The sequence below is a fragment of the Nicotiana tabacum genome, chromosome 19, assembly GCF_000715075.1.
Source record: "Nicotiana tabacum cultivar K326 chromosome 19, ASM71507v2, whole genome shotgun sequence".
Lineage (NCBI taxonomy): Eukaryota > Viridiplantae > Streptophyta > Magnoliopsida > Solanales > Solanaceae > Nicotiana > Nicotiana tabacum.
In genome coordinates, this window is record NC_134098.1 from 17,963,029 (window position 1) to 17,984,930 (window position 21,902).

At 39.3% G+C, this 21,902-nt stretch overlaps 2 protein-coding genes across 3 annotated transcripts; both read left to right on the forward strand.

The window, feature by feature from the left end:
* Positions 1 to 619: 619 nt before the first annotated feature.
* Positions 620 to 20,865, forward strand: LOC107760461 (beta-amyrin 28-monooxygenase-like). 2 transcript variants are annotated; one of them, XM_016578510.2, is made up of 4 exons: positions 620 to 1,336; positions 3,051 to 3,509; positions 3,883 to 4,070; positions 20,325 to 20,865. In XM_016578510.2, exons 1-4 carry the CDS (start codon positions 841 to 843, stop codon positions 20,346 to 20,348), a joined length of 1,167 nt encoding a protein of 388 aa, XP_016433996.2. In that variant the 5' UTR covers positions 620 to 840; the 3' UTR covers positions 20,349 to 20,865. The 2 variants fall into 2 exon arrangements, with proteins under 2 accessions (XP_016433996.2, XP_016433995.2); XM_016578509.2 differs by lacking the exon at positions 20,325 to 20,865 and adding an exon at positions 16,426 to 17,029 and having other exon boundaries at positions 627 to 1,336.
* On the forward strand, positions 4,077 to 8,311 carry LOC107760462 (uncharacterized). The gene is made up of 3 exons (XM_016578511.2): positions 4,077 to 6,190; positions 6,270 to 7,141; positions 7,221 to 8,311. Exons 2-3 carry the CDS (start codon positions 6,602 to 6,604, stop codon positions 7,257 to 7,259), a joined length of 579 nt encoding a protein of 192 aa, XP_016433997.1. The 5' UTR covers positions 4,077 to 6,190; positions 6,270 to 6,601; the 3' UTR covers positions 7,260 to 8,311.
* Positions 20,866 to 21,902: the final 1,037 nt, after the last annotated feature.

Below are 21,902 nucleotides of genomic sequence, written 5' to 3' on the forward strand. Positions count from 1 at the left end.
TATGAGAGTTGACTGTTGGGAAGCACTTGTGTGAACCATTTCTTTGGAGTGATCTTGTGAGGTTATTCCCTTAGGGTATTTGGGACTAATTAGAGTATTTACTCTAATTTTATACTCTATTTTGTACTCTTATTGGTATAGTGAAATTGATCTTCTCCGCTTGTGGACGTAGGTCACACTGACCGAACCACGTTAAATTGGTGTCTTCTTTATATGCTTTAATTGTCGTTGTTATCAACTTGCATTGTCTTTATTATTGTCATTATAATATTGTTTAGCTAAATTTCGCACTACCCGAGTTCCCGATCCTAACAACACCTATGGGCCATATTGCTACTCTTTGCAATATAGAACTAATGCAAATAATCAGAATCAAATGGAGAGATATCCAAATTATACTCTGTTTGTTTGAGTATGTGCGGTATTATTTCGTTTTTAGCCGATTTTAAAAAAAGAAAGATACTTTCTTTAGAAATAATTTAAATTTTAACTTCATTATCTTTTTATCTTTATTAACATAATTTTGTATTATATATTTAAGACGATAAGCTCTATAGGTCTTTCTTTCTATTTTAAATTTAATGCAATTAAATAAGTTTACATAAATGATACAAAGGCAGTAATACTATATGAGAGAGAAAAGACCTATAATGTAGAATTATTTTTGGGAAAGAATAGTTTCATATTTTTTGTATAGTTTGAGAGTAATATACTTGTCAAACAAAAGAAAGCAGAAAAGAGGAGTCTCTTTAAACGATTCAAAGCTCTTAGCCGTCGACTGCCGCTTTGAGAAAATATCTGTATATATTTCTTTTGAAGTGAAAAGAAATACTACTGTCAATGGAAATACTAATTAGCTTTTCAATTTTTATTGCGTCTATCCTAAGTCTTCTTTACCTTCTCAATTTATTTACAAGAAACAGAACAAAGACGTTAAATCTTCCTCCCGGCAGCTACGGGTGGCCAGTGATCGGAGAAACTCCAGAGTTTCTCCGATCAAGACGGGACGGAAGCCCAGAGAAATTTGTGACAGACAGAATAGAGAAGTATCAATCTCAGATTTTCAAGACTTGTATAGTGGGTGAAAAAGTTGCTGTGTTATGTGGCCCTGCTGGAAACAAGTTCTTGTTTGGAAATGAAAATAAGTTGGTCAATGTTTGGTGGCCAAGTTCTGTGAGACAACTGCTTGGATCGTGTTTGTCTACTATTTCTGGGGAAGAAGCTAAGCTCATGAGGAAGATGCTGACCTATTTTGTTAGCCCAGATGCTTTCTCTAAGCTCTATATTAAGACCATGGAATTGAGCACTCAGCAACATATCAAGAATTATTGGCAAGGTACACTTACTTCCCTAAATTACATTTTATATTTGTTTTTAAGGGGTCATTTGGTTGATGGTTTGGAATAATTAATTCCATAATAAAATCTCGGGGAAAATAATATAATGTTTGGTTGGCCGTACAAGAAAAAATAATAATAATTTTCGTATAACTAACGCAACGGTTGCTTGGCGGAATTACATAATACCTACATTGAGTTCTATGTGAATTTATGTCTTAGTTTAATTGCTGGATAGAATGTAAAAAAAGATTATATTTGTTAATACTAGCATTAAACTATCTAAATACAAAAAAAATACTCTTTTAAATTAAGTAATGCATATATAAAAACTCCTCGCGTAATAATACTTTCATCATTAATCCTCAATAAACAATCTCTACATAATAATCCTAAATTCTTTCGAGTGGATGTTTTGGAGTGTGATAAATCATATATGGCCAGAGTAGATTGACAATATGAAAGATTCAATGAGTATACTTTGCAGCATATATCAAATTCAGAATAATATTAGAAATCTATTTATAAAGTGTGATTCCCAACAAAACGCAAAATTCATTGCTCTTTAACTACAATTCTGTTTTTTGGTAAAATAAAATATCGAAATAAAATTTTCATTTTGAAATACACTAAATGAGCGTTTGGTATGGTGGATAAGCAAAAATAGTTTCGTACCGCCTTATTCCTTGTTTGGTAACTAATCATGAGATAAGTTATCCCACGATTATAAGTAGTATCGGGATAACTTATATCTGCCAGAGAGTGGAATAGTAATCGCAGAATAAGTTATCTCAAAATAAATCAGTAAAATTGACAGTCTTAGGATTAATACAACATACCAAACAGTAAATAAAAAATAATACTAAAATAACTAATCACAGTATAGCTAATTTCAATATAGCTAATTCTAACCAAAGGACCTATCCTTCTTCTCCCGTTCAAACGAAAAGGAAAAGTGTTCGAGTAAATTGTACATCGTTTGACTTGCATAATTAAAGAGACGTGCGAAAATTTTCTTAGTTAAATTTTATGCAGTATATTGACGTCTTGTAATTTATAATGTGCTTTGAAAGACCTCCACTAACCACACAAGTAGTGATTGCACAAGTTCAAATATTTTATGTTGTGTGACTCACATTGGACGGTTGGAGACTTGGAGGACCTCAACTAACCAAAGCGAAAGATAAGTAAAATATTTCATAGGCAATTATGTCATTATAGTAGGTGTTTAAAAAGTTTGACAATGTCATGCCTTCTAAATTATTCTTCGAGACTTAATTATCTACAAAAAATTGCAAATAATAGATTCAAGTTTTTTGATCTTAAATGGTTGAATATAAAATACTTATATAGTTTTAAAAACTTTTGTTACAAAACTTCAACAACAAAATATTGAATGTGAAATTGTTGTAGTTTTAAAATGCTTTAATAACTCGCTTTACAACATTCTAGTATCCAAAATTAATGATTAGAGATATTGAAAATCTGTGAGGTTTCTTCGTTGAGTTAATATTTCTGAAATCTCATTTCAATTCTTCATTTGTAATATTGGCCACTAGTATACGTTACTTTGATGGCATTTGAGCTGAAGTTCACTTTTAGTTCTCTTATTATGTGACCTTTAATTAGACTAAATGTCACGTGTTGAATTTCTCGAACTCGTTGCTAAATATATATGCACACAAATATTGAGGTTTATTTGTCTACATGAAGGTAAAGAGGAGTTGAAAGTCTTCCCAACTATCAAGTTACACACCTTTGAGTTGGCATGTCGTCTATTCATGAGCTTAGAAGACACAAATCGCATTTCAAATCTCTTCAATCTGTTCAACATTTTCTTGAAAGGAGTCTTATCATTGGCTCTGAATTTCCCTGGAACAAGATTTTATCATGCAAAGAAAGCAACAAATTCTATACGAAAAGAACTCGTGTTGATTGTCCAGCAGAGAAGAGAGGCCTTAGAACAGAAATTATTAGTTTGTCCTCCCCAAGATCTTCTCTCACATTTGCTTCTATTTCCGGACGAGAACGGTAAATTCATGTCTGAACTGGAGTTAGCAAATAACATACTGTTGCTGCTCTTTGCTGGCCATGATACTACCAGTGTTACTTTAACATTGGTGATGAAGTATCTTGGAGAGTTGCCTCATGTTTACGACAAAGTTTTGCAAGGTCAGTATATCATGTGTAATTATCCACCCCACCCCACCCCTCTCCAAAAAAAATGCAAATATAAGAATATTGAGTTGTCATCTAAAAGTTTAAGATATTAGAATCCAACCACAGTTTTTGATAACTTAATGTCTTAACATGACACCTAGATCATGTCAAAATTTATGGTTCTAACACGTAGAAATACTTTTTTGTTTTTAGGTGGTAGTGAAATTTGAAGATAAAACATCTTATCTACTCTAATATCACGTTAAAATATGGCTTATGTTAGAGAGGACACACATTTAACTTATTTAATTATATTATGAAGGCCTGGGACAGCTGTCCTGATGAAACTAGTTGTATTATTCTTTTGTCTTGATAATGAAAACAGAACAAAAAGAGATTGCATCATTAAAAGGAGGAAGGGAATACTTGAATTGGGATGATATGCAGAAGATGAAGTATACATGGGATGTAGTATCTGAAGTTCTCAGGCTAACATCACCAATCACTGGAAGTTTCAGAGAAGCACTAGTAAATTTGGACTACCAAGGTTACATCATTCCAAAAGGATGGAAGGTACTTTATTACTTTTACACTTTTACTTGATCAAAAGATTATATGGTTTAAATTAGAAGGGCAGATTTTTTTAAGTCTAAAACTCAAAAGGCATAAGTAGATGATATATATGAACTTGCTCTTGAACACTATTCCCTTCAATTAAACATCTTCAACATGCTTTAGAACAATTTGTTCAAGGTTAATTTCTAAGTTTTCTTAAACCGCTTGACGGGCAAAATTACCAAGATCAAACAATGTAGTAATACATTCCGTTTTTTACTTAGCTTTTAAATAGAAAGTCTTATTTGAAAGTATTTACGCATGTCATCTTCTCTTTGGAAATTTCTTTGAGACGCCCCATCATTGGAGACTTTAGGCCCAACATTTACCAAGGTTTTAATCTTATTAAAGATCTATATGTTTGTTTACCCGAAAAATCGGATAAAGTTGAATTTGTACGTAGTTCTAATGGTATGTGGCATAGCTTGATACAAATCATAAAGAGAAATAGAAATATCCAATCTTGACTATAAGAACGAAAGATAAAACTGTTGAAAAGAGGAAATAAATGAAGTAAGAGAGCTCAAAGGATTGATCTTTCAATATAAGGAATAATTTTTTGTTACAATGTGTGAATGTCCTGCTCACAGAAACAACAATCATCCCCTTTATAGTGGAGGGATCCTACTTTAGATATAATAAAAAATACATAGTGAGGAACCCATGGGGAACTAGCTTTTTCCTAATTCCTGCCAGGATTCTCTCTCCTAGTGTGGTTGCAACGACTCTTGTTTGTGAGCTCAATATTGACTCGAGCTCTCGATCTTGACTCGAGCTCGATTCTGACTCGGAGTCTGGTATTGATTCGAGGTCGGTGTCGGTCGGTCTATGCATCTTAGGCTCGATAATTTTGCCTCGCCCCGTAGTTCGATTTGGATACGAGCTCGATAATGATACCGAGCTTGTCATTGATCGGTCCTAGAACTCGAAGCTTGATGACCTGACTTCGGACCTCGACCTGGTATTACGGAGCCGCCCTTCGATCAAATTATTATCATACCGACCAGTCCGTACGACGGACTAATCGGTTTTGACCGTGTACAGATAGTCCCCGTGTTTCTCGGAAAGAATGTAACGAGAAACGATATGATTTTCTGACGGTACGATTAGATATATACTGACGTGTGCATCGAATCCGATCGTGACGTACGCTATAGCTGTCCCATCTATTTAGTTTACTGAGGCATTTAATGCGTGTGAGACGGTGGTTGGCCATTACCTATATTGGACCGCCACTGCTCAACCTATAAATATACCATTTATCACTTTTACATCTTCTGATCTCAAATTCCTAAGCATTTTCTCATACCTTCTGAATTAAGTGCAAAATTTTCCTTCTGTGGTTTTTACTGCCTAATCTTTCTTTGAAACACCACATCTTCTTTATTTCTTTCTTCTAAATTCAAAAAATGGTGAAAACATCAAAAACCGTCCCTCAAAAAGAAGAGGCTTCTTCTTCACATCCCGTCGCCGATAAAATACCGGTGGAGCCACGACCTGAGGAGTTTGTTCCTAGAACGTGTCTTCTCACCTCCGATTTTAAGGTCGGTAAGGGCTCGTTGGTTCCCGGTCGGTGTGAAACGGTATCAAGGTATTTGTGCTCGATAACCAAAAAGTAACTTGCACAGTTAAAGACAGATTGCAACTGGGATAACAAGGAAGTGGTAATTCCGACTCCCGATGAAGATATTACAACCCACGTGGGAGGGTTCCTTAGTGTGTATACTTACCCTTTTACATTAGGACCTTTCGACCCTATTATCATTGATTTTTGTCATCAAAACGAATAAATCTAGGTCAGATTCATCCTTCCTTTTGGCGGATCGTTATCCTGATCCGTTTCTTTGCAAGCAAGATCGAGGGGATGCCTTTCACCCTCGATCATCTTATTAGATTGTATAGTACCAGCCTCTTTCGAGGTGGCTTAATAAAACTTCAATGTCGGGCTACCAAGGTACTGTTCTCGAGCAGAGATAAGGACAATGATCGAGGTTGGATGGGCAGGTTCGTTCGAGTGAAGACTTCGGACTTGATCCCAACCGAAAAGATACCATTCCCCGAAGAATGGAATATGAAGTGTAAGTGTAATTCTGCTGCTTATTCCCTATCGCCTTGTCTCTTTGTTTCTTTCTTGCTGATATCTCTTTTGTGATGCAGCGGTTTCTTGGATGCCCGGTGCCGTTCCCGATCTTAAGAACTGGGTACGAGCCCTGGCTTCGACCTCTACATACGCCGAACGTTCGTGACGTGATTTGGCAAAGGGCCGATGGGAGGCCAAAAATCATGGTAAGCCTATTTCTCATGTTTTGAGAGTTTGAACGAAATATTTTCCACATATTCAACCGATTTTCTTGTGTGTAGGCCTGGGAAAAGATGCGATTTTGAGGCCCCTACCCGGCGAGAAAGAAGTCTCGGACCCGGTTTCTAAACCGGCAGAGGGGAATAAGAGAAAAAGGGCCTCTACTTCCGAAAATTCAAAATCGAAGGCAATGTCGACTCGTAAGTCGAGGAAGAATACCATCCCTTTGACCTTAGAATTGGTTCAGCGTCTAAGGGATGGAGATGAGGAAGAGGAAGACGACGGATCCGTACTGGTGGCCCGATCGAAGAAGACCACTGACGTTCCACAGGCAGCTGGATCGATGGTGGTTTATAAGGCTCCGCCTCGAACTAGGGATATATCGGAGAAAGATTCGGGCATAGTCCCCGAGTCGTTGGAGATAGAGGATGCTTCCCATCGAAGACAACGGATGGGGGATATGTATGAAGGGGCTCTCCCCGAATCTCTTCGAACCGAAGAGAATTCCCCAAGTGACTCACTTGGGGCAGTAGCAATTGAAGACTCGCCCACCTTCCCTGCCTTTTCCGAAGGGGCGATTCGGGAAGCCCAAGCTTTGGGCGCCCTCGAACTAGACAGGCCTCATGAGGGAGAGGATCCTTTATGTGACATGTTTACCGGTGTCGAAGACGCTGCCGGCACTAGTGATGCATCAGATCTTTTTCACGGAGTGCAGCAGGCTTTGAATCAGGTAAGCCTTAAATTATTTTGTTGGTATTATCTCTTATGTCTGTTTTTCTTTTCTTACTTTGTTTCTACTTTCTTTGTAGGCCGTGGTAGCTCATCGAGAATCATGTTCTCGATCCTGAGCTGAGCTGCATTGATACGAGGCCGATCTCCAACGGGTGCCACGGAGGAGAGGAAGGCCCTTAAACTCCTCTTAGGGCAAAGGGGAAAAGAAATCAAGGACCTCCGACCTGAGTTGGCCAAAGCTCACCAAGATCAGACCGATCTGTCCGAGCAGGTAATGACACTATTAAAAGCCTATGGACTCGATACTGGAACGATGCCTAATCTTTCGGTCTCATAGCTGCAGCAGAAGCTTGAGATGATCGGGAAGCTCCGTGAGGAGGTCGATGTGATAAAGGCGGAGTCCTTGAAATGGAAAGAAAATATGGACCGCTTTGCTGCATAGAAAGAGGCTGCTCGAGCCCAATTATCATCGGCCGAAAATCAACTTCAAAGTCTGAAGGAGAAACGCTTGGTTCAAGCAAGGAAAACAGAGGAGCTTGAGGCCCGGTTGGCTTCTGAACTTGCCAAGGATGAAAAGACAAAGGCCGATGCAGATGCATTTGTGGCTGTTTATCAGGCCGATGCTGAGGCCGCTCAGTCGCATACGAGAGAAGTAGCCGAGACCGCTCGAACTTGAGCACATTGGATTGCCGAATTTGCCAAATGCCAATCTTGGAGGGAAACCCTTGAGGAGATCCATGCTCGAGGCTTCGATCTTACTGAAGAGATAATAAAGGCAAAAGAGCTTGAAGCCTATGTTGAGGCCTTGGCCTCCGATGATGACGATGACGGTGATGGGAGCAAGAGCGGGTCTCGAAGTGGGGAGGAGCCCGATGGAGAAAAAGACTGCTCCCGTAGATAATTAGGGTTTTTCTTATTTTGATCTTTTCGTGTAAGGTCCTGATCGGATGTTTTGTAAACATATATATAAAGGTTTTTTCTTTTCCCAACTTGTCTCTGTTTTCTTTTCTGCCTAGGGAAGATTTTGTTTTACTTGTGTCTTATTAAAATGTTCAAAAGTTTGAGGATTTAGTTGAGTGAGTGTTTGCTCGAACTTTTAATAAAGTAGCCCTTAGGCTTAATAGTCGAGTGAGTGATTGCTCGAACTCGAAGTAATATAGCCCTTAGGCTCAAGAGTGGAGCGAGTGATTGCTCGAACTCGAAGTATTTCAGCCCGAAGGCTTTATGGTCGAGTGAGTGATTGCTCGAACTCGAAGTAAGATAGCCCTTAGGCTTAATAGTCGAGTGAGTGGTTGCTCGAACCCGAATTCGAAGTATTGTAGCTCGTAGGCTTTGTGGTCGAGTGAGTGATTGCTCGAACTCGAAGTATTGCAGCCCGTAGGCTTTATGGTTGAGTGAGTGATTGCTCGAACTCAAAGTAAGATAGCCCTTAGGCTTAATAGTCGAGTGAGTGGTTGCTCGAACCCAAATTCGAAGTATTGTAGCCCGTAGGCTTTGTGGTCGAGTGAGTGATTACTCAAACTCGAAGTAAGATAGCCCTTAGGCTTAATAGTCGAGTGAGTGATTGCTTGAACTCGAACTCGAACTCAAAGTATTGTAACCTGTGGGCTTTATGGTCGAGTGAGTGATTGCTCGAACTCGAAGTAAGATAGCCCTTAGGCTTAATAGTCGAGTGAGTGATTGCTTGAACTCGAACTCGAAGTATTGCAGCCCGTAGGCTTAATGGTCGAGTGAGTGATTGCTCGAACTCGAAGTAAGATAGCCCTTAGGCTTAATAGTCGAGTGAGTGATTGCTTGAACTCGAACGCGAACTCAAAGTATTGTAACCTGTGGGCTTTATGGTCGAGTGAGTGATTGCTCGAACTCGAAGTAAGATAGCCCTTAGGCTTAATAGTCGAGTGAGTGATTGCTTGAACTCGAACTCGTAGTATTGCAGCCCGTAGGCTTTATGGTTGAGTGAGTGATTGCTCGAACTCGAAGTAAGATAGCCCTTAGGCTTAATAGTCGAGTGAGTGATTGCTTGAACTCGAACTCGAACTCGAAGTATTGCAGCCCGTAGGCTTTATGGTCGAGTGAGTGATTGCTCGAACTCGAAGTAAGATAGCCTTTAGGCTTAATAGTCGTGTGAGTGATTGCTCGAACTCGATAGTGGTTGGCCCTTAAGCCTGTTTGAATCATGAAGTAGAACGAACTTTTCAAAGTATGAGATATCGGTAAAGAAGTTTTTCCTTTATAAGTCATTATACATGTGTTCGTATGTTGCGTCAGGCTCGAGCAAAACTATGCGGGCATGGTTCGTTTTGACCATTTGGCCCTTACACTTTTCTCTATCAAGACCCTGTCTGACGTGAATTTGATATGAAATAACTTTATTGTATCGAACTTGATTTATTTGATGGTAAAGCCCCCCAGTATTCGAGGTTGACTGTAAGGAGGCCTTGGATACTGTTAAATTGTCCTCAGGTAGCACATAGTTGTTGCCTCGTTAAAAACCTCATCGGAAAAACCGAGTTGGGATAAAAATCGATCAAAGGGAAAAAGGAGTGGAATGCGTACTTTAAAACCTGAGGTCTCGATGTCTTTGTTCGAACTCCTGCAGTGTGTTAGCGTCAAACATATATGGACGAAAGGAGGGAGAAAATCATACCTTAACAATAATATCGTTTGAGAAGTGATATGTTCCAGTTGTTTGGCAATGGTTTGTCATCCATCGTTCCGAGTTTATAAGACCCTTTTCCGACTATATCAAGGACTTGATAGGGTCCTTCCCAATTCGGGACGAGCTTTCCTTCAGTAGGATCTCGAGTGTTGATGGTGACCTTCTTTATGACTAAGTTTCCTACCCTGAAGTGGCGGAGGTTGGTTCTTCTATTGTAGTACCTTTCGATTCGTTGCTTTTGTGCAGCCATTCGAACAAGTGCCGCTTCTCGTTTTTCATCCAATAATTCGAGGCTAGTATTCATAGCCTCGTGGTTCGATTCCTCCGATGTATGCCAAAACCTTAGGCTGGGTTCTCCGACTGGAATTAAGGCCTCGGAGCCATACACTAAGGAAAACGAAGTTGTCCGTACTGGACTTTGATGTTGTTCGATATGCCTAAAGGACCTCGGGCAGAATTTCTCTCCTTTTCCCTTTAGCTTCGTTCAACCTTTTCTTCAAGTTTTGGATGATAGTCTTGTTCATTGATTCGGCCTGTCCGTCCCACTAGGATGGTACGGTGTTGACAATATCCTTTTTATTTTATGGTCTTCAAGAAATTTTGTTACTTTACTGCCGATAAATTGCTTACCATTGTCGCATGTTATTTCTGCGGGTATCCCAAATCGACACACGATGTGATCCCAGATGAGGTCTATAACCTCTTTTTCTCTCACTTTCTCGAATGCCTGTGCTTCAACCCATTTAGAGAAATAGTCAGTCATAAATAAAATGAACTTAGCTTTACCTGGGGCAGACGGTAGGGGGCTGACGATATCCATCCCCCATTTCATGAATGGCCATGGGGATAGTACTGAATGAAGTTGATCTCCGGGTTGATGGATCATCGGTGCAAATCTTTGATATTTATCACATTTTCGAACAAACTCCTTAGTGTCTTTTTCTATACTATTCCAGTAGTATCCTGCCCTGATGATTTTGTGAATCAGTGATTCGGCGCCGGAGTGGTTTCCACAAGTACCTTCATGGACTTCTCATAAAACATAATCGGTGTTTCCGGGTCCTAAGCATACTGCCAATGGTCCATCGAACATCCTTCTGTATAGTGTTCCATCTTTAGCCAACGTGAATCGAGCAGCTTTGGCTCGTAGGGCCCTTGATTCTTTAGGGTTCGATGAGAGTTTTCCATTCTTCAAGTATTCAATATACGTATTCCTCCAATCCCAGGTTAAGCTTGTAGAATTTATCTCGGCATGCCCCTCCTTGATTACGGATCCCGAGAGTTGAATGACAGTCCCCGAGTCAATCTCGTCTTCCTCGATCGATGATCCCAAATTTGCGAGTGCATCAGCCTCACTGTTTTGTTCTCGAGACACATGTTGTAAAGTCCATTCCTTGAAACGGTGCAAAGTTACCTGTAATTTGTCCAAATACATTTGCATTCTATCTTCTCGACTTCGAAGGTTTTATTTACTTAGTTTACCACTAGCAAAGAGTCACATTTGGCTTCAATGACTTCTGCTCCCAAATTTTTAGCTAGCTCGAGATCTGCAATCATGGCCTCGTACTCGGCCTCATTGTTAGTCAACTTAAAAGTTTTGATAGATTGCCGAATAATGCCACCCGTGGGGGGTTTCAACACGATGCCAAGTCCGGACCTTTTGCATTCGAAGCACCATCTGTGAAGAGGGTCCAAACCCCCGATGTTGTACCCGATTTTGACAAGAGTTCTTTTTCAACTTCAGGAACGAGGGTTGGCGTGAAATCAGCCAGGAAGTCTGCTAAAATTTGAGATTTGATGGCCGTACGAGGTTGATATTTGATATCGTACCCACTGAGTTCGACGGCCCATTTGGCCAATCGGCCCGATAGTTCGGGTTTGTGCAAAATATTACGAAGTGGGTAAGTAGTAAAAACGCATATGGGGTGACATTGAAAGTATGGTCTTAACTTACTAGAGGCGCTTATTAGTGCAAGTGCTAATTTCTCTAAGTGGGGATATCTAGTTTCTGCTTCTCCTAAGGTCCGACTTACCCAATAAACAGAAAATTGCGTACCTTGCTCTTCTCGAACTAGGATGCCACTTACCACAATTTTTGATACCGCCAAGTATAAGTAAAGTTTCTCATCTGCCTTCGGAGTGTGAAGCAGTGGTGGGCTCGACAGGTATCGCTTCAATTGTTCTAATGCCTATTGGCATTCCAGAGTCCAGGCGAAATCATTCTTCTTTTTGAGTAGAGAGAAGAATCTGTGGCTTCGATCTGACGACCTCGAAATGAAACGGCCTAAGGCAGCTATCCGTCGGGTTAGCTTCTGCACAACTTTCACTCTATCTACGATGGTGATGTCTTCGATGGCCTTGATTTTATCGGGGTTGATCTTGATTTCCCGATTTGATACCATGAAGCCAAGGAACTTGCCCGAACCAACCCCGAAAGCACATTTCTCGGGGTTGAGCTTTATGTTGTATTTCCTTAAAATCTCGAACGTTTCCTGCAAATGAGTCAAATAGTCCTCTGCACGTAGGGACTTAACTAGCATGTCATCAATATAAACTTTCATTGACTTACATATTTGTTCTTCGAACATTTTATTCACTAGGCGTTGGTAAGTAGCTCCTGCATTTTTTTAGCTCGAAGGGCATCACATTATAACAATATGTTCCATATTTGGTGATAAATGAGATCTTTTCTCCGTCCTCCAGGTTCATTTGAATTTGATTGTATCCGGAATAGGCATCGAGAAAAGTAAGGATCTCATAGACGGCTGTGGCATCGATCATGCGATCGATGTTAGGTAGTGGAAAAGAATATTTGGAGCATGCCTTATTCAGATCCTTATAATCTACACATATTCTAAGTTTTTTCCCCTTTTAAGGACTACAACTACATTGGCTAACTATTCAGGATATTTTACTTCCCGAATCGACCCTATTTTGAGAAGTTTAGTTACATCGTCCTTTACAAATGTGTGCTTTATCTCGGACTGAGGTCTTCTTTATTCCTGCTATGTCTAAATGGGACCAAGCAAAACAATCTATGTTATTAATAAGAAATTGAATAAGTTTTTTCCTGAGTTCGGGGGTCAATCCCGTTCCCAGGTAAACCTATTTCTCGAGCAGATGCTCGATCAATATAACCTGTTCCAGTTCCTCGATCGTTGTTTTGGTGGCGTCAGAATCTTCGAGGGTGATAAAAGTTCGAGGGGTCAGAAAATCCTCATCCCCTTCTTCCATTTCCTGCTTCCCTGATTCGGTCGAGACTGGCGGATGTGATTGCTATTTGACTTCTCGTATACCTTTAATGCTCGATCTTTCCGAGGTTGAGAGTGTTGATATCAGTGTTACCTCATCGACTGCAAATATTTCCTTTGCAGCATATTGCTCCCCGTATACTATTTTCACGTCATCCGACGTCGGGAATTTCATTACTTGGTGGAGAGTCGAGGGTACTGCTCTCATATTGTGGATCCAAGGCCTTCCAAGTAGGGCATTGTACCTCATGCCGCCTTCGATTACGTGAAACTTGGTACTTTGGATGGTCCCGTCCACATTCACCGGTAGAATAATCTCTCCTTAAGTCGTTTCACTGGACATATTAAAGCCGTTTAATACCCGAGCTGCGGGCACGACTTGATTTTGCAGACCGAGCTGCTCCACGACCCTCGATCGGATGATGTTCGTAGAGCTACCTGGATCCACTAAAACACGCTTAACTTGAACTTTATTTAATAGGATAGAAATTACCAGAGCGTTGTTGTGGGGCTGAAAAATGCCTTCTGCTTCTTCGTTGTCAAATGATAAAGTGCCTTCGGGCACATAATCTCAAGTTCGTTTTACCCTAGTGGTCGGTACCTTATTGCGTTTGAGTACGGGTCCCTGTGGAGTGTCGACCCCACCGATGATCATATGAATGATATGTTGAGGTTCCTCTTGTTTATTTTTTCTGTTGGCGTCCCTTTCTCTGAAGTGATTCTGGGCTCGATCGCTGAGAAATTCTTGAAGGTAGCCCTCATTGAATAGACGGGCTACTTCTTCCCTTAGTTGTTTGCAATCCTCGATCTTGTGGCCATGCATACCATGATATTTATACATCGAATTTGGGTTTCTCTGGGAAGGATCAGTTTGCATGGGTTTGGGCCACCTAGTGTCTTTGATTCTTTCGATTGCCGATACAATGCCTGATGCATCGACACTGAAGTTATATTCCAATAATCGAGGTACCCTTATAGGATCGGCATATTTTTCAAAACCACTCTTGTTCATAAGTCCCCGAGAATTCTGCCCTCGATCACTTCTTCGATTATTCCGGGCGGAATTGCGTCCCAAACCATTATTCCTTTGATCTGCAATGTATGGTTGATATCGGTCTTTGTTCAACCTTGGCTCTCTGTCGATGCCCCTTTGGTTTTTAATAGCCGACATAGCCGACCTGTTTGGATGTACTAATCCGGGATGAGATCCTAATTGGTCGTCTTCGACCCTGATTTTTGATTGGTATCGATTGTGTACATCTGCCCAAGTTATTGCTGGATACTCGATCAAATTCTATTTCAACTGACGTGATGCTATCGAACTTCGCTCGTTCAGCCCTTGGGTGAAAGCTTGAACTACCCAATCGTCTGCGACCGGTGGCAATTCCATGCGTTCTATTTGAAATCGGGACACGAACTCCCTCAATATTTCATTATCCCTTTGTTTTACTATGAAAAGGTCCGATTTCCTTGTTGCGACTTTTATGGCATCGGCGTGTGCCTTTATAAAAGAATCTGCTAACATGGCAAATGAGTCGATAGAATTCGGTGATAGGTTGTGATACCAAATCATTGCTCCCTTTGAGAGGGTCTCTCCGAATTTTTTTAACAACACAGATTCGATTTCATCGTCTTCTAAATCGTTGCCCTTGATGGCACACGTGTAAGAGGTGACGTGTTCGTTGTGGTCCGTCGTTCCGTTATATTTGGGAATTTCAGGCATACAAATTTTTTTGGGGATTAGTTTTGGGGCTGCGCTCGAGGGAAAAGGCTTTTGCACGAATTTTTTGGAATCCAACCCTTTTATCATTGGTCGAGCCCCCGGAATCTGATCGACCCTAGAGTTATATGTTTTTAATTTTTTATCGTTGGCTTCGACTCGCTTTGTGAGCTCCTCGAGTATTTTAGCAATTTCAGGAGTAGTCCCCGATTCTTGCTCATTTGACCTCACTATGGCTGGCTCTGTTCTGTGGGTAATTTCTCGAGGTGGACTGGGCTCCGGCCTGCTCGGTAGTTGGGTTTGGCTCTGCAACTGAGCTATCGCTACCTGTTGGGCTTGCAATATTTCAAAAATCATACGCAAGTTGATGCCGTTTTCCTCAATGTTATGGGTGTCTCGGGCTGCAGATCGAGTACCACCATGAATGCTATGTTCAGAACGTTGGTTTGCCTCAAGGGCCACATGCGAATTAACGTCTAGTGGTACTTCGACTCAAGCTTCAACGACATCGACAAGCGAACTTCCGGCCCTGGGCGTCAAGTTGTTGGTTTCATCTTGAAGGCTGGCTTCGTTGTCGATAGGTAAAGCCATTAATCGGGGGTTTGTCCTTTCTAATCCGAAGCCAAAGATACTCTCGAAAGACAAGCGTAAAACGGTGTGTGTTGCAGGTTTGTATCAAACAACCACTGTTATCCTCAGCCCCACGGTGGGCGCCAAACTGTTTACCCGAAAAATTGGATAGAGTTGAATTTGTACGTAGTTCTAAGGGTATGTGGTATAGCTTGATACAAATCGTAAACAGAAATAGAAATATCCAATCTTGACTATAAGAACGAAAGATAAAACTATTGAAAAGAGGAAATAAATTAAGTAAGAGAGCTCAAAGGATTGATCTTTCAATATAAGTAATAATCTTTTGTTACAATGTGTGAATGTCCTGCTCACAGAAACAACAATCATCCCATTTATAGTGGAGGGATCCTACTTTAGATATAATAAAAAATACATAGTGGGGAACCCATGAGGAACTAGCTTTTCCCTAATTCCTGCTAGGATTCTCTCTCCTAGTGTAGTTGCAACGTTTCTTGTCTGTGAGCTCGATTTTGACTCGAGCTCGATTTTGACTCGGAGTTTGGTATTGATTCAGGGTCGGTGTCGGTCGGTCTATGCATCTTAGGCTCGATAATTTCGCCTCGCCCCGTAGTTCGATTTGGATACGAGCTCGATAATGATACCGAGCTTGTCATTGATCGGTCCTAGAACTCGAAGCTTGATGACCTGACTTCGGACCTCGACCTGGTATTACGAAGCCGCCCTTCGATCAAAGTATTATCATACCGACCAGTCCGTACGACGGACTAATCGGTTTTGACCGTATACAATGTCAGTAGAAAATCTTGAGATCTTCTAGTGCGGGAAAAATTTCTTTTTGTTCATATAATATTGGATTGACACGGGAGTGACATGGACACTGATAATTTATATAACCGACCTCAACTTATTTGAAATTAAGACGCATTTGATGGCCGGACCAAAGTGCATATCCACTCTTTTAGCTTAGATTATGATTTACAATGTATCATCATTATAATAGAAAAGTATAATGCACTTGCTATGCAAACCTTAAATGATGGCTTGATTTGATGAAACAGCTATATTGGAACGGCGTTGTAACACACATGGACCCTAAGTTCTTTCCCAACACCAAAAACTTTGATCCATCAAGATTTGAAGGAGCAGGGCCGACGCCATTTTCATATGTTCCATTCGGGGGAGGGCCTAGAATGTGCTTGGGCAAAGAGTTTGCGCGGCTTGAGATTCTTGTTTTTATCCACAATGTAGTCAAAGATTTCAGATGGAAACTATTGATTCCGACTGAGAAAATAGAATATGATCCTATGCCCACCCCAATTGAAGGACTTCCAGTACTACTTCAACCTCACAACCCTTAAAAGAGTTTGCTTTAATTTCCCTTTCATTATGTTCTGATTGATGCTAAGAGAAAAGAAGGTAATACCAGAAACAGATGTTCAGTTCTATATGAGAAACGTAAAAGGTAAAAGAAAGCTTCTGATGAGTGTGGATGGATCTTCATCTCATATTCAACATTTCAACTTTTTCTTTTTCTCTTTATTTATCATTTTGGTAAAACTCAAGTAGTCATGATATGTTGAAGCAAAAGATAGCAGTAAATGATTTGTCACAATTCATAGCACGGCTATAGCTGGCTTATGAATATATTTGAGAACTTAGTTACATTCCACGATACTTTATTCAACCAGAAATGTGGTCCCTTCAGTTCACTACAAGAAAACACAGTAAATTCAACTTTTGACTTCAAGTAATTCGGCGGAATGGATTCACTCGTGATTCAAATTTTTATTATAATTGCCGCTAGACAATCGTTACAAACTTTGACTTTTAACGGCAATAAAATCTTTCTTTACCGGCACTTCTGTGAATGGCTGCTAAAAACTTCAGCGATCCCTTATACAACAGTAAAACTTTAATGGATAGGGATAAAGCTACTGCATTCCCGTGAACCAATAACTTATAAGCTAGGTCCGTCCCTATGCTTTTTATGTATCTCCATCAAAAGTAAGGATGAATCTCAAGGCTTGTGAGTTTGAAGGCTAATGGGAAGTCCTTCAACAGGGGTAGCCATTGGATCATATATAATTCTCTCATCAGGAACAACTAATTTCCATCTAAATTTCCTGACTATGATGTGCAGAAATACGAGCATCTCTAGCCGAACGAACTCTTTCCCAATGCACATCCGGGGTCCTCCCCCGAATGCAACGTATGAAAATGGAGCAGGTCCAGCTCCTTCAAATCTTGATGGATCAAAGCTTGTTGCATTAGGGAAATACTCTGGATCCAGACTTGTTAAAGTAGTGTTCCAGTAGAACTGTTACAACATCATATAAGTTGTTACTGTGCTTAAATTCTATGTGATGATGGGTGCATAAAATTATTCACAATAATTCACTTTAAAACTAATAAGGTAAATTTTTGTAGTTCAGTGACACAATAATGAATTTTTTACTACACTTCATTGTATATAAGCTAAATTATTGTAAGAGCTACAGTTGAAGTAAGAGCTATATAAGCTCTCCCAGTCTCTTAATGAGTAAAGTAAGAGCTACAGTTGAAGTGTCATGGCCAGCAAAGAGCAGCAACAATATGTTATTAACAATAACAAGTTCAGACATGAACTTTCCATTTTCATCTGGGAAGGAAAGCAAATGAGACAAAATATCTTGTGAAGGTGAAGCTGTCTTTTGTTCTAAGGCTTCTCTTCTTTTTCGGACTATTTGCAATAGTTCTTTTCTGACAGTAGCTACAGCTCTAGTTGCTTTGTGAAAAGTTGTACCAGGTAAATTTACAGGGATTGCTATTAATCCTTTCAAGGAAATGTTGAAAAGTGTTGAAAGCTTTTCAATTTCATTGTGGTCTTCAATGCTCATGAATAGCTGACATGCCACTTTGAAAGTGTATAGTTTGAGGAGATGGTAAACCTTCACCTGCTCTTTACCTTCATAAATATAGAGCACAAAAAGAAAAAGATTAAATACAATAGTAATTGCTATATTGGATAGGTTGTTACAGGAGTTCTTATATTGGTAATATCGACTGATTCCCAACATTAGACCCTCCTTTAATTTGGGAATACTTGATATTACAAAAGCTATTTTTCATAAAAAAAAAAATATATTCCGAATGTTTGTTTAATAGTGAAAGGAAAAAAAAAATGACCTTTCATAAAGCTAGGAAAACTGCTTCTTGTGTACCTTTTCCCAATTCTAATGTATTGTCAGATCTTATCATTCTGACATTCACATTGAATTGCCTTTCAACCATAGACAGAAAAGATTTAAGCATAGGAAAAACATTGCTTTTTGCACTTAATAAAAATGTCCATGTTCCTCTACTATAATCATCTACTATAGTTAGGAAATATCTAAATCCATTATAAGTATTTGACTTATAAGGTCCCCATGTGTCTACATGTATAAGTTCAAATATATGCTTGGATTTTATGCTACTGACAGGAAAAGGATTCCTGGTTTGCTTAACCTTATGACAAACATCACAGATAAACTCAGAATTTGACTTACAATGAAGGAAATCTAAATGTTTCATTGCTGAAAATGAAAGTTGTCCCAATCTTACATGCCAAAGTTTAACATCAGGAGTACCATTAACTTGAACTGGACTAGAAAAAGAAACAGACTTTGAAACGAAATTTCTTCTTTCGGAATTGAAGGTACATTACTACTGAATAGCCCTTAGACTTAAGGCTACTTGGTTCCAATAAGTAGAGTCCCTCTCTAACTTCACCAAAAACTTGTGGACTCTTCATTAAAAGGCCCTGCAACACACACCCAATAGATGTGAATAGGACATCATACTTGAACTGAACACAATACCTATTAACTGATAATAAGTTATATTTGAAATCTGGAACATGTAACACATTGTTCAGGATATGACCTGGCAGAATATAAATACTCCCTATATGAGTAACAATCACCTTGAAAGAGTTAGGTAAACTGATATTCAAAGGTACAGGAAGTAGAGTTAGAAACATGAAAGAATTAGGATCAAAACACATATGCTCTGAGGCACCTGGATCATTGATTCAGGTGTCTAATTTTATACTAGTAAACACTGAACCTGAGAATTTTAGAATAGTACCAGCAACTGTATTAGCATTGATTCCTGTAATTCCTTCATGTGCTAACTTTGCCTGCTTATACATGTGCATCATTTCTTCAATTTGTTCCTTGTTGGGTTGCTGTCCAAAATTACTGTTGTTGAGCTCAGTGCTTTGTCCTGCAGAATTCTCACGTTCCTCATGTGGTAGGACTGTATTTTCTTTAATTTGAGTCTGCTGACCTTTGTGATTGGTGAACTCAAAATCTTCTGAAAATCCAATAATTCTATAACAATCCTCTTGTGTATGTCTTGTTTTTCCACAATAAGTACAAGATACATTTGGATTGTACTTCTTTTTCCCTTTAAACCTTTGCTGAAGTTTAACAAACTTTCGCCCTGAGTTGTTATATTTGGGTGATATGGCTGCTCCTCTTTGTGTTTGGCTTCTAAGTTTTTGATAATTCTTCCCTTATCATGTGATCATAAAAGTTGCAAAATTAGCTAGAAGTTGTGCATTAGGCTGCTTGGCCTCTCCGGCTGCCATGAATGATACTGATTCATATATAAAATGTGCATTTGCATAAACTTCTCTTTGATTTTCATCCTGCAAGAGAAGTGAATAAGCAACATTTATGCTAGGCAAATGGTTCATCATGAAGATATTTCCTCTTGCTTGTGCATAGATGTCATTTAATCCCATTAGGAATTGGATCAATCTCTGATCCTCAAGAGACTTAGTCAACTTTGCTTTTCCTTTACAAACACAAACACATGAACAATATATGATAATATTTAAAGCATCTAATTCATCCCACAATCGTTTGAGCTTAGTGAAGTATGCTGCAATGTCACTGTTTCCGTGTACTAAACCTGATAACTCCTTCTGCAGATGATAAAGCTTGGCTCCATTTGATCTCCCATATCTCTTCTCCAAGTTGTCCCAAAGTTCTTTTGCAGTTTTGGAGTATATCACATTGTCTGTAATATCCTTTGAGAGAGCATTTAGGACCCCAAGAGATGACCATGTCATTCACACAACTCCATTGTTCATGGTCTGGAGATTTCTCATCTGGAGATAGACATGCTCCATTGATGAAACCAAGTTTCTTCTTGGCTAACAATGACAGGAGAATAGATCTCCTCCACCCTGGGTATCCTCTTCCATCAAACATAGTGTTGACTAGAGTCATTTCAAGTGAATCAGAGTTGTTGAGATGATAAGGGTGATTGACATCATAGCTGACTGGTTTTGCATCATTGCTCGTATTACCAGTATACGTGATGGTTGTTTCAGACATTTTAGGTTATTGATTATGATGATGAATCTGATGTAAATTGATTTGATGGTTGGACTGTTGGATCGAGCTTATTGCTCTGATACCATGTACGAAATTGAAAGAAAAAAATCTGATTGAAAAACCAATCTCCCGTGTGTTCTTTACATTGAGCTTTGTACATGTATATATTATACACTTGATATATATATTTATTCCTCCTACACTAACCCACTAACCTATGTCTCCTTATATTATAATTATCTTGCTAACCCCATTAATTTATGTCCCCTAACCCATTAATTATATTCCCCTATATTCTAAACACATAATATGCACGACATTCTTCTCCCTTCTTCTTCTTCACCATTCTTCTATATCTCTAAGTAAATCTCCACAGATTGTTAGAATTATGATATGGTTTCTGGTTTCTTCTTCCCAACCCAACAGAAGGTAATACCCGAAACAAATGTTCAGTTCCATATGAGATACGTAAAAGGTAAAAGAAAGCTTCTGATGAGTGTGGATGGATCTTCATCTCTATTCAACATTTCAACTCTTTCCTTTTCTCTTTATTTATCATTTTGGTAAAACTCAAGTAGTCATGATATGTTCAAGCAAAAGATAGCTGTAAATGATTTGTCACAGTTCATAGCACGGCTGTAGCTGGCTTATGAATCTATTTGAGAACTTAATTACATTTCAGGATAATACTTTATTCAACCGGAAATGTGGTCCCTTCACTACAAAAAATAAACCACAATAAATTTAACTTTCGACTTTAAGTAATTCCGCGGAATGGATTTAGCCGTCATTATATATAATTTTTATTATAATTGCGGCTAAACAATCGCTACAGCCTTTGATGTTTAATGGCAATAAAATCTTAATTTACCGGCACTAATGCCCTTGGCCAGACAATTTATTACGTGGCTATGGAGGTGACATTGCGTTCAAATTAACCTCCTCCACTTTTTTCCGATGTTAAGGAAATATTATAGTGAAGAAGATTCACAGAAATTTGAACAAACAGTCTTTCAATTAAAGGCCAATATAAGTATTTTGCTTGGATCCAAAAGATCTGATGGATATTGGCTCAATTCACCAGAATTCTGTCATTCAAAGGATTTGATTGACAATCAAATTAGATGGAAAAACCAGCAAGGTTGGCAAGACATATTAACATCTCAATG

Coding starts and splice junctions, on each gene's coding strand:
- LOC107760462 (XM_016578511.2), top strand. CDS start 6,602: ATGTCGACTCGTAAGTCGAGGAAGAATACCATCCCTTTGACCTTAGAA. Junction 7,142..7,220: donor TGCAGCAGGCTTTGAATCAG/GTAAGCCTTAAA, acceptor CTTTCTTTGTAG/GCCGTGGTAGCTCATCGAGA.
- LOC107760461 (XM_016578509.2), top strand. CDS start 841: ATGGAAATACTAATTAGCTTTTCAATTTTTATTGCGTCTATCCTAAGT. Junction 3,510..3,882: donor TTACGACAAAGTTTTGCAAG/GTCAGTATATCA, acceptor TAATGAAAACAG/AACAAAAAGAGATTGCATCA. Junction 4,071..16,425: donor TCATTCCAAAAGGATGGAAG/GTACTTTATTAC, acceptor TTGATGAAACAG/CTATATTGGAACGGCGTTGT.